Source organism: Dendropsophus ebraccatus, chromosome 15, assembly GCF_027789765.1.
Source record: "Dendropsophus ebraccatus isolate aDenEbr1 chromosome 15, aDenEbr1.pat, whole genome shotgun sequence".
NCBI lineage: Eukaryota > Metazoa > Chordata > Amphibia > Anura > Hylidae > Dendropsophus > Dendropsophus ebraccatus.
In genome coordinates, this window is record NC_091468.1 from 24,462,897 (window position 1) to 24,475,387 (window position 12,491).

The 12,491-nt window shown below is 42.7% G+C and overlaps 1 protein-coding gene across 3 annotated transcripts in view; it reads left to right on the plus strand.

Moving 5' to 3' along the window:
• The window catches only part of LOC138773987 (calpain-8-like), a 613,980-nt gene that overhangs the window by 591,063 nt on the left and 10,426 nt on the right, over positions 1-12,491 (plus strand). For all 3 annotated transcript variants that reach the window (XM_069954530.1, XM_069954529.1, XM_069954528.1), the window contains 5 exons: positions 2,240-2,325; positions 2,571-2,645; positions 5,489-5,649; positions 5,835-5,983; positions 8,224-8,414. In XM_069954530.1, the coding sequence (XP_069810631.1) occupies positions 2,240-2,325; positions 2,571-2,645; positions 5,489-5,649; positions 5,835-5,983; positions 8,224-8,403 (651 nt within the window). In that variant the 3' untranslated portion in view covers positions 8,404-8,414. The remainder of the gene's footprint in view (positions 1-2,239; positions 2,326-2,570; positions 2,646-5,488; positions 5,650-5,834; positions 5,984-8,223; positions 8,415-12,491) is intronic.

Below are 12,491 nucleotides of genomic sequence, written 5' to 3' on the forward strand. Positions count from 1 at the left end.
CTGTGCCTCCATAAAGTAATAATGTCCCTGATGTGCACCCAAATATAATATTAATGCCCCCTGTCCCCCTTAGTAAAAATACTCCCACTGCTGTGCCCACTATATAATATAGCGTCTACTGTAGCCACCATAGTAATAAAGTCCCCCCCCTCTGCCTACAATAAACCTGACCCCCCTACACACACTACCCCCACCTGACCCCCCCTACACACACTACCCCCACCTGACCCCCAGGGCCGTATTTACCATTAGGCATCCGTGGTCCGGTGCCTAGGGCAGCACCTTGCAGGGGGGCAGCACCAGGGAGCAGGGGGACAAAAAAAACACAACTTTTTTTGTTTTTATTTTTTTAGTTTCCCTTCTCTTGTTCAGACTTGCCAGTAAATCTGGTGTTTTTTCCAGGGGCTTCGGGGGTATGGTGGGATTGGTCGGGTCTGGTATCGCCAATAGGTGCGATACCTTCCCACCCACCTTCCCCCCCCCCCTACACACACACTACCCCCACCTGACCCCCCCTACACACACACTACCCCCACCTGACCCTCCCTACACACACACTACCCCACCTGACCCCCCCTACACACACAGTACCTCTGCCTGACCCCCCTACACACACTACCTCAATCTTACCCCCCCACACACTACCCCCACCTGACCCCCCCTACACACACTACCCCCACCTGACCCCCCCTACACACACTACCCCCACCTGACCCCCCCTACACACACACACACACACTATGTCACCTGACCCAAACAGATAATCCAACCTGGTGACCACACACACAGACGACCGCCAATACCAATCCCCACTATCCTAGAAGACCGCCTTCCCCCCAGGGGTTTAAATACTCACAGCAGCCTGAGGCGGAGGAGCACGGCGGGGGTGAAGCTCGGCACCGCTACGGCCGGCTGTGGAGCGCTATAGGACGCAGGGCGACGTCTCTGTAGCGCAGAAGAGGAGGAGGGGTCCACTGCAGCCCTCCGTCTAATGTGGGGTGACGTCACTAGCAGCGTACGGACGTACATTGGGCACTAAATGGTGCCGGCTGAAGTAACAGCAGCCTGGGGCCTCTCATAATGATCTATCACAGGCCCCGACTTCTGTTATTTCGGCGCTGGCGGGATCTAAAAAGCTTTCGGGGCTAGGCTGAAATCTGTCTGTCCCTGGAGCCACTGCTCCAGGGACAGACAGCGCACACCACAGCAGGCGCAGCACATCACTCAGGGGCCCGCGGCATGGGCCCCCCCGGAGCCTCGGGCCCTGGGCGGCCGCCCACATTATAATCCGCCACTGATGGGGTGTGTGTCTGTGCAAAAGTTCAGGTAAAAGTCCAGGTCACCAAACCAGTCGAACCCGAATATCCATGGGTCTGTTCATCACTACTAATGAGCCATGTGTACATGTATACATTAATCTCCCCATAGTGGTGGCTGAAAGTATAAATAATCATCATTTACTTATCATCATTAGTAGGAGAGCAGAGGGTTTGGAGTTTTGCATCAGAAAACACAAGATAACTATCTATGTATGTAAAATGCACAAAATTCCCATTAAAATGTAATTTAAAGCAACTCTGTACCCCCTTTGTTCCCCCCACAACTACTTATACCTTCCTGTAGCTTATGATAAGTCCTTGCTGGTGGTATGTTTCTCCATGCTGGTGTCTCTTTCCAGTGCCCGAAATTAATACTTTATTGCAGCTGGAGCCTTGCCTTAGAGGCGTGGCCTAGAGCGATGGTGCCCTAGACCAGCGCCGCCTGTGTGGTAGTCTTCTCTGTCTCCCCCTGCCTCCCGTTCCGCCCCCTGTCCACCCTCTGTCCACCGGCAAGCTATCGCAGTGACTGCGCATGCGCCGCCTCCTAACTCCCCCCGACGCTGCTGAAATGACGTGTCTGGGTCAGCGCCGCCTCTCTGGTGTGTCTGCTCAGCACAAACCCCGCCCTGTGTTTCTGACATTGCCGGCCTTTCCTTGCCTCTCCTGCCTCGTGCCCTAGACTACCACACAGGCGGCGCTGGTCTAGGGCACGATCGCTCTAGGCCACGCCTCTAAGGCACGGCTCCAGCTGTAATAAAGTATGAATTTCGGGCACTGGAAAGCGACACCATCGTGGAGAAACATACCACCAGCAAGGACTTATCATCAGATACAGGAAGGTATGAGTCGCTAAGGGGGGCACAAAGTGGGTACAGAGTCGCTTAAAAAAAAAAAAATAATTATATTCCTATCTTTCATAGGTTCCCTTTAGGGATGAATATGTGAGACTCATTCAAGTGAGAAATCCATGGGGGCAGACAGAATGGACAGGGGACTGGAGTGACAGGTAACTTACAACAGAGGAATATACCAACACAAAACACACCGTGAGGTGGGAGACTAACAACACTGTTATAAAAGACATGCAAAAAGTGTGCAAATTTACCTAAATTCATCATAACTAAATGTAAAAAATTAATAAAAAATGTATGAGGTTTAATAAGATTTGTATAGTGTATGGATTTATGTAAAAGGTACAAAACGTATTAGGATTATTCAACAGCAATAATCATTTTCTGTTATTGCTCTTAGCTCCCCATTGTGGAATGAACTGATACAGGAAGACAGAGAAAGACTGCAGAAAGTCCAGGAAGATGGACAATTCTGGTAGGTATACTTTATTGGAAGGTTACTGCCATTGTTTGGTGAGCCTGAGCTGAGCTGCAATACCCCACACAACCTGTGGACAAGTGTGTTGCCATTCTTTAAATAAGATAGTCAAGTCTTTCTATTCCTGGAAACATGTTTTAATATGTACAAATGAAAGTTTTAAGTTTTGTAAAAATTTCTCTTTCTGTCATGCCCGTGCCTGTATAAACTTTGGTGTGGACCTTGGCTTGGGGTATATGGCGGAGACTGCGCTCTTAGACATTATTCAGTATTTGAAATCTAGGTTTCAGTTGCACCAGTCTGAACATTGTCTGAACAGAGCTCAATTCCTTCTGCTTTAGTAATTGATTCTCCACCACACCCATCTCTTTCCTGCTAAGTTACCTCTGGTCATTTTACAGTTACCCTTTGTTTTACCCGTGATTGACACCCTGCCTTTAAAAGGGGTCATTTTTTTTAATCTGCTGGTACCACAAAGATATACAGATTTGTAAATGATCTGTATTTGAAAATCTCAAGTTCTCCAGTACTTATCAGCTGCTGTTTTCTCTACAGAAAGTGGTGTTTTCTTTCTAATCTGACACAGTTCTCTCTGCTGCCACCTCTGTCTGTGTCAGGCACTGTCAACAGCAGAAGAGATTTTCTATGGGTATTTGCTGCCGCTCTGGACAGTTCCCGTAATAGACATAGGTGGCAGCAGAGAGCACTGTGTTAGACTTTACTTTCTGCAGGATATATAGCAGCTGATAAATAAGAGAAGACTTGACATTTTTAAATAGAAATAATTTAAAAACCTGTATAACTTTCTGGTATTAGTTGTTTTAAAAAAAAATAAAGAGTACCCCCTTAAGATATGAAAGTTTAGCTGTGATTGGTTTCTATGGGCAAAGAGAGTTTTGGTTTCATGCTGATTTATAAATGTGTCAATGAGTACATAGCGCTATGAACATCATGATTTAAATTGTCATTAGAACACAGACTGAAGTATAAGGATATAGAAAGGATTAATGTACCAATTAGCTGTATGCTAAACAGTGACTGAAGTTAGCTCCAAGATTAGTATTAGGCTGGGTTTACATCTGTGTTTCACTCTCTTCCTTGGTTCTGTTTCTGTGTTCTGTTTGAACAACAGAGAAACAGAAACAAACTGGATCAGGTTAGGTTCCCATTCACATATTGATGTAAAAGAAAAATTGAGATATATAATATTAAAAAATCTGCAATTCTGGTATTTTTCCTTCTTTTCGTTTAATCTGTTCACCTTGCAGTAAAACACATTGTGATATTTTAATAGATCAGACAATTCCACACGCTGAGATATATAATTAAAAAAAAATATATATATATATATATTATATTTTTATAATGGGCAAGGAGGTCATCTAAACTTTTATTGGGGGGTCATTTTATAAAGGGTTTTTAAAAAATATTTTTAAAAATTTGTATTAATTTTTTTCTACACTTTTTTTTTTTACACTTTTTTTTAACAGTTAAAAGAGAAGTCCGGCCAAAACTATTTTTTAATATGTTATTACTAATGGAAAGTTAGACTAATTTCTAATGTACATTAATTATGGGAAATGCACATATAGGGCTATTTCCCTTAATTTAGTAGATCAGGGAGACTTCAGATTTTCTAAAAAAAAGGTGACGTCACGAACTGGGGTTGTTATTACAATGGAGTGTCAAGCAGGGGCGCACTATATATAGAAGTCAATGAGTACCATTGACTTCTATATATAGTGCGCCCCTGCTGGACACTCCATTGGAATTACAATGGATGTGTATGTAAGTGTACTATACAGTATGTTTTTGATTAAATACATTTATGGAATACTTTGGGGAGCTCGTGTCCTTGCTCCCCAAAGTAATCCATAAATGTATTTAACCAGTACGTTTGGAGGGCAATCGATCATAGTTGCTGGGGTCCCAATCAGTCAGTGAGGTGTCACTGACTTCCTCAATTGTCGCAATCACCATAGATTGCAGTGCAATAGGTAACTGAATGACTGCACAATAGGAGCATATATATATGTATGGCTGACGAGAAAGGGGTTAAATTAGAAAGGCAGATTTTTTTGTTATTAAAAAAAAAAGTAATAGCAATAGTCTGTTTTTTCTTAATGAACAAAGAACTTATGCTTACACAAATTTTCAGTCTGGACAAAAGAAATCAATGATGGACATAAACTGAATGGCTTTCAGGTTATGTCAGTATGTAAGTCGTCCGTTTATATCTGTTTCTCTCTCACCTAATTGGAACAGAGAAATAGAATTGAAACAGAGTCAAACACAGATATGAGCCCAGCCTTATTTATAATGGTTATATTATAATAGTTGCCTGTATTTTCTCTATCCTATCTCTATCCCAAACAACAGCAGGATTGCCTGGTTGGGATGTTTTTAAGTGGCTATAACTTATTCGATGACTTATACCTTTAGTCTTCATGGTTTGCCTACCTGCAAGGTATTATTTGTTTTTTTTGTTTTTTTTAAAGAAATTAGGGACACTGTTTATTTGCGTTCGGTCATTTTGCTTATCTCTTGATTTTCTTATTTTAAGAGTCCTAGGGTCACTTTTTTTTCCCTAATATAGAGTAATTGGTTGAACTGAATAGACTCTTATCCTCTTTCCGCATTATTAAATGTGTAACTTTATAACAAGCAACACATTGTAGATCCCTATAAATCCAAAACATAAGGTGGTCTCATTAACTATAATGTGTAATATTCTGCATTATTTTCAGTCTAAATACAGAGAATCTTGCATACTTGGGACCAGAGAATTGTCAGACTATTAGAAATTTTATATACTTTTATTATACTTTGTATTTTTCCAGGATTCGCTGGGAGGATTTCATTACCGAATTTTCCAATATCACTATCTGCAGTCAAGTTCCTGATTTTTTAGATGGGGGAAATGATCCCAACAGATGGCAAAGACTTATGTTCCCAGGCCGATGGACAAAAGACAACATTACTTGGACTATTACATTTGAAGGTAATTCTGTCTACATTCGGTGTACTCTATGCTGGGTACATTACAGGTACTGCTGTTTTACGTACAAAAAAATCAGAGACAGCCCCATTGAGGATGTGGCTGCAGTGACCATCTGCGATCATCTGATTAAGGGAGGACCCTTCAGTATACAATATATAAAGTTATAAACATTACTTTCTCCTTAGAGTTGCTTATGAAGAATCCCTCATATGAAATAACAGTGACCGGATCTGAAGCAAAGGGCAGACTAAATGTGGTTATATCTCTCATACAAAACATCAGGAACCGGCACAAGTTTGGTGACTGGCTGCCCATTGGCTTTATGCTGTATAAGGTATGTGGCAATGAGGCCGGTGATAAGTTATGGATGAGATTGAGGTGACAGGAGATAAATGAAATTGATTCTGTAATCTGTTAGGGCCCATTCACACTACGGAAAACAGGTGGAGGTTCCAAGCAGAACCCCCACTTGAAGACTCCGCTCGGAATGCTGACTGCTGTCCGTTTCAATGGAATGACTCGTGCACCTCTGCTGTGGAGAGCGGAAGCGGAATCCCATTGAAACAGATAGCAGAGGAGATTCCAAGCGAGTTCACGGGCGGTGGGACCTCCACCTGTTTTCCATAGTGTGAACGGGCCCCTAATTGTCAGAAATCAGAATATGATGTGTTCCAGTGTTTAGCTATGTTGATTATATTGATCGTGCTTATTGCTTACACCTCATAAATTTATAGTCAGAGGGTCGGCTGGGGTTTTTCCTCGCTCTTGTGTTTGCACAACAGAAATCCGAGGATGAATTAAACATTTTATATGAGAACTCTAGTGGCCAGAGGTGTCATCGCAGTAGAAGGAGGGAGAAGACCCACCGAAAACCCGAGCAGCCCCAACGAGCATTGAACACAGCAGAGGAGCAGACAGGATGGTCTCGTCCATCAGTATTACAGCACTGCCCCCTCCACATCCCCTTCTCTTGGAGCTGAGGTTGGTAAGAACTTTCTTCAGAAGAGTTGGGGCATAAAGGTTTTCTTCAGGTTCTAAAGATCTTTCTTCAAGTCCATAATGCTTCCAATCCATCAAACATATCCAGGATGTCCTTTACCTCAAACTTCAACTCAGCATCCATGGAGACAGATGTGAATGAAGCTGGCTTGGAGTATTTGTTAAGAACCAGGGGTTTAATGCACATGAAAGGCATTAGGGATCCGGAGAGAAGGGGGAGTTCAAGTTTGTAAGCTCTGTGGTTGATCTTCTTTAGGATATCAAAGGGGCCAAACAACTGTGGAGCAAACTGGGCACTTTCATTTAAAAGTTCCCAGAAGACAGACAGACACTGTTACCTAAAAATAACTGCAGAGGAGACCTTCGCCTGACATCTTCATCTTAATCTTTCCTTCTCATGCGGGCCACCGCTTTCTGTTGAAACATCTTGGTCTGCTGCCAAATTTATAGAAAGCCCCTGAATAAAGAATTGGCTGCTGGAACCTCAGCGAACTCAGGAGGAGAGGAAGCAGGAAACTCAGATGTTGCCCAAACATGAGGTAAAAAGGCGACGCTCCAGAGGATTCTGCTGAAGGATGTAAAGATAGAAATCATCATGATGTAAAGAAAGAAATTGACATAAGTAATTCTGGTTCACCCTTTCGACTTGGCTTTGGTTTGCAGGTGGTAACCAGAGGAGTAGTTCAGCTAATTCTTTAGCAGTAAACAGAGCACCCTCCAGAACAAGGACTTGAACCCTACTCCACAATCTCAAACAATGTGGGAAGGCAGACCATGTACTCAATAAAAAGGTGGGCCAGAGGGGTGGCAGATGGTAGTCCAGAGGAATGAACGAAGTTGGCCGTCTTGGAAAAATGGTCCATGACAGTCTAGATGATTGTGCAGCCAGCAAAGCAATGTGCTGCCAGGGAGATTTTGGGATTGGTAATGGCTGCATGAGGCTGATGGGACTGCTCCTAGGGACCATGTTCTGGGCACAGCTGGCACAGGCAGACACATAGTCCCAGACATGCTTGGTCACCAATAATATCAGTTTACCAGGTCCAATGTGACCTGTCTAATTGGAGCAGTGCTCTTAGGCAAGGACACATCTACACTTGGCAGAAGTTATAAAAGTCTTCCCAGATAAGATAATTTTAACGGGGTGGGCTGCTGACATTCAGTGGGATATCCATCCCGCTGCGAGTTTCTCTGCCCATAGAGTGTACTGGCCAGGGATCCGCAGCAGATCTCGCTGCAATTTTGCAGCAAGAAATCCGCTGTGGATCCGTTACGTGTAAAGGCACCCTTATACAAGCTGTGTCTCCTGGACTAGTTATGTCATACATTGTAACCCCTTCATTATTTTAATACTTTGAAATCCCCGCCTCTCATCAGAATAACAGTTCATCACGTTTCCCCATGCCATTTCTCTCAGATTGCAATCTGGTTTCAACTAAAAGGCACTGACAGCTCTTACGGGAGCATTGGGCAATCTATTCTTCATCTATTATTATGAATACTCTTCTTCTTTTTGTCACTTCTACGTTTAGATGCAATTATGATGATGCTAATTTTATTCTTTACATTTCACAGCTGGAAGACTATTTGAACAAAGCAACAGATCAATGGATGAGTTCAGTGTTTCGCAGTAAGCCATGTGTCAATGAAAAGTACAGCCTGGAGCCAGGAAAATACTGCATTATACCCGCCACCTCACAGGGGCACCACAAGTCTACATTCCTCCTACAAGCTTTCGTGAAGAGTTTACCATAAGACTGCACACAGTGAGTAACTTACTATTAGGGTAGGTTCACACTACGGAACCCGAGTGGAGAATTTCCAACGGATTCCCTAGCTCGTACCCGTTCACGGCCTCTCCGCCTGTGCCATAGACACTATTCTATGCATGGGCAGATTCCGCATTCCGCCGAAAGAATTGACATGTCAATTCCTTCAGTGGATAGCGGAATCGGGCCACCCATAGAATGGTGTCTATGGAGCCGGCGGAAAGGCACGTGGCCGTGAACGGGTACGAGCTGCGGAATCCATCAGAAATTCTCCACTCGGGTTCCGTAGTATGAACATACTCTGAAAGGGAATAATCCACAGCAAATCCCCATCAAAATCTTTGTGAATTCTCTGCAGTTGTATTAAAACTGGGGCCTTAACAAAACATCTCTTGAGTTTTTCAAATGCCTGTTCGGCTTCTGGGGTCCAGCTAGTCAGATCAGTACTGCAACATTTACAACACGTCTGCTGTATGGTGACGTCATTTGGTGAACGTCCTTTTACTTGTTGGGATGTTAGAGGACTTCAAAATTTTCCAGCGATTTTTCAAATTTTCATGAAAATTTCAATTCTGATTTTATTAGGGACCAGTCCAGTTTTGAAGTGGATTTGTGGGGCCTGTATGTTAGTTATCCCCATAAATCCCTCCACTGTAAAAACTGCACCCCTCAAAGTATTCAAAGTAACATTTCACCCTTTAGGTGTTTCGCAGAAATTTAAGCAAGTGGAAATTTTAAATTTAAATTTTTTGGCAGATATTCTATTTTAATAAATTTTTCCCTCTAACACAGCAAATACTAACTGAGAAATTCCACTCACTATTAATTCCCCTTTTTCCAATGTTTCTAGAAATCCCCCATACGTAGCCGCAGTGGGTCACCAGCCACAGGCCACAGACATGACAGAGACCTGGTGAATTTTGGGGCCTTTTTTTTTTTTTTAGCCAGTATACCATGTCACAGAGGCCTTGCGGTGCCAAAATATTTGTGTAAGACAAGTTGACTTTTCCATCGGTACCATTCTGAGGGACATGTGGCACTCTAATCATTTTTTATACATTTTTTTATGAGGTGGTATGAATAAAAAACACAATTTAGCAGCTGTTTTTCACCATTTTTTTGTATGCCGTTTACTGTACGTTACATATGACATGTTATCGTTATTTGTCAGGTCGGTATGATTACATCGATATCCATTTTATATAGCTTTTGTTATAGTTTATGGCATTTATGAAATAAAAACTGTTTGTGTCTGGCATATTGTAAGGGCAGTAATATTTTTATTTTTTCACTAATGGAGTTATGTGAGGGCTTTTTTTTTGCTTCATAAGCTGACGTTTTTAGTGGGCACATGTGACGTTTTGATAGCTTTTATCTATATTTTTTAGGGGATGGGATTAACAAAAAAATTGTCATTTTGATTATTTTTTTTTATTTGTTTTTTTGCGGCGCTAATCGGGCGGGAAAATTAATGTAACGGGTTAATAGACGGAATCATTATGGACGCGGTGACCAAATACATGTATCTCATTTATAGGGGATCATTTATAAAGGGGGATGGGGACAGATACCCCAGTCCGACAATGATCCTGGCGGCCCACCAATGAAGAACCAGTAAGAAATAACATGTCAGTCAGTGGTTGTGCAGGTTCTAAAGCTGGGGGCCCACCGAAGGATCCTCTGGTCCTCTGGTGGGCCAGTCCAACACTGGATGGGGAATGTGTATATTTATTTATTTATATTTATTTATTTAATTAATTAATTTTTATTTATTTATATGTGTATTTATTTATGTATGTACGTATGTGTGTGTTTTAACTTTTTCAGGTACATCTATAATACATTACAGCACATGATCTATGCTGTAATGTATTATAGAACGAATGAGCTGTCAGAACGCTCACAACTAATTCATACGATCAGGTTCCTTGCCTCAGTGCAGGGCCCGATCATCATATACCATAGAAGCCCAGATGCATTAAGCAGCGTCTGGGTAGCTATGGCAACCCCCGGAGACACGTGAATGCTCGCGCGGCTCCTGGGTGACGAAAGGTCGGAGGGAGCAGATCTCCCTCCGGCTGCCCCATAGACACTGCGGTCCCATGGACCGCGGTGCCTATGGGATTAACTGCCCGGGGGGGAGCATGGCTTTCCCTTGGGCAGGGGCAGCGGGAGGAGGCTGTGTGAGACAGCCTCCTCCTGCTGCCCGATCGCTGTTAGGGACGGCGGGGGGAGGCAGGGAAAGCATGACGTTTGGTAAATGTCATGTAGCAGGAACTACCTGCTTTACATGAAGTTTCCCAAACGTCATTTTGTGGCAAGGGGTTAAACTGATAGGATACTTCCAGTTTTCAATAGCAAGGACCTTGAGTGGAACCATACAAAATGAATCAGGAATAATTACGTAACCCAAGAAAGGGTTCGTTTGAACTCTGAACAGGCACTTGGATAGTTTGGCAATGAGGAAATTCTGGCACAGGAGAGACATGACTTGCCTTACATGATCAGGTCATGTTCCCACTGCGTATAACACCAGCCGTTCTGTGACCAGGCCAGGTGCCGCCTGGAAAACTGGGATACAGCCTATGGCTATGGCTGTATCCCAGTTTTTCAGGCGTTCCTCCCACTGGATCCGCCCACTGCACGGAGCGGGCAGACAGCGGTAATCATTGGGGAGGGTTCGGGATCGTACGAACCCCGTCCGAATCAGGTTCGGACTGTCAAGGTGATGAGTCTACTTTTAGTCACCTTGCATCAATCAACTGTCTCTGTTCTAATTAACTAGCCCGTGCCCACATAGCCCGTATTAGAAGCTACAATACAGAACACATGGAGACAGGACACAGATGTGTGCACACAACTTCCTCTTTATTAAAAACTGTTTCATTTTATAATCGCGGAATACAGGAGTGGTTACATAGTCACATGTATATATTAGGTATAGCATGATTGGATAACTTGATTTTCAGATATAAATAGTATATAAAAGTGCGCAACGAATGGTTATATTATTGCATTTGTATGGTATATAGCAAGTTCAGGCTTGTCTGCCTAGCAATTGGCAAGCTGTCAAGATTCTCCTTTAGTCATCCAGAAAGAGGAAGTTTTGGAGGTCCGGTCTTGCAGTTTTAGCATAAGCTGGCTGTCTGGAGCTGAAACATATCTGAATTAACTATTAAGACTCATAACAAATTGAAATGTTTCTCTATAATCATAATCTATCATCTATGATCAATAATCAATAATCAATACCGACCCTGACAGTCCCCCCTAGAAACATTGAAAATTACCTTAAGCATTTAATGATTATGTTAGACAATTAAAATAATTGGACAATAAGAACTTCTTATTAGGACAACTGGATTGACATTTATCCTCATCCTCTTCCTGATTTAATCTTACACATCACTGTCTGCATCAGCAGATACATTCCTAAAATCTGTCCCTTTGCCATGAGAGGGAAAGGAAAGGGGAATTGGATTGGATTCTTCGGCCACAGATTGTTTTGAACAATCACCCTTCTCGGATGAGACAGGTTATCCCTTCTAGATAACCTCCCTTTGTAGTGGACTTCTGCAAAGGAAATCAGATTCTATTCTTTTCCTATTATGTCCCTAAATTTTTACCCTAAAGGAGTCTACTATTTGGGTGGTTAAGGTTATCGTTGTCCTTTATATGTGTAATTGTGTTTTACTTATTGGTCAGTTCATAACCCTCAATATGAACCATAGTTTTCAATGGGGGAATATCCTCAGCAGTGTCTTTTTCCAAACCATCCTCCTCTAAGTAGGCCAGAGTCGGTGTGGCTTCATCTATACCTTTGGATATCAGCTTCTTAATGCAAGGGATAATACAAACCACAGCAATCAGTAAAGTTAGCAAAACAATTCCTAATACCATCCCTGCCTGTGCCAACCACTTCTGCCACCCACTGATCTAAGAAAAATATTTGTCCCAAGGATCATTTACTTCTGAGTTTTTGTTCATCTCAGCAGACAGGTCATCTAATTTCTCTATTGCCAGAGTCACTTTCCCATTTGGCCCAGTATTGTCTGGTATATAGGTACAGCAGAC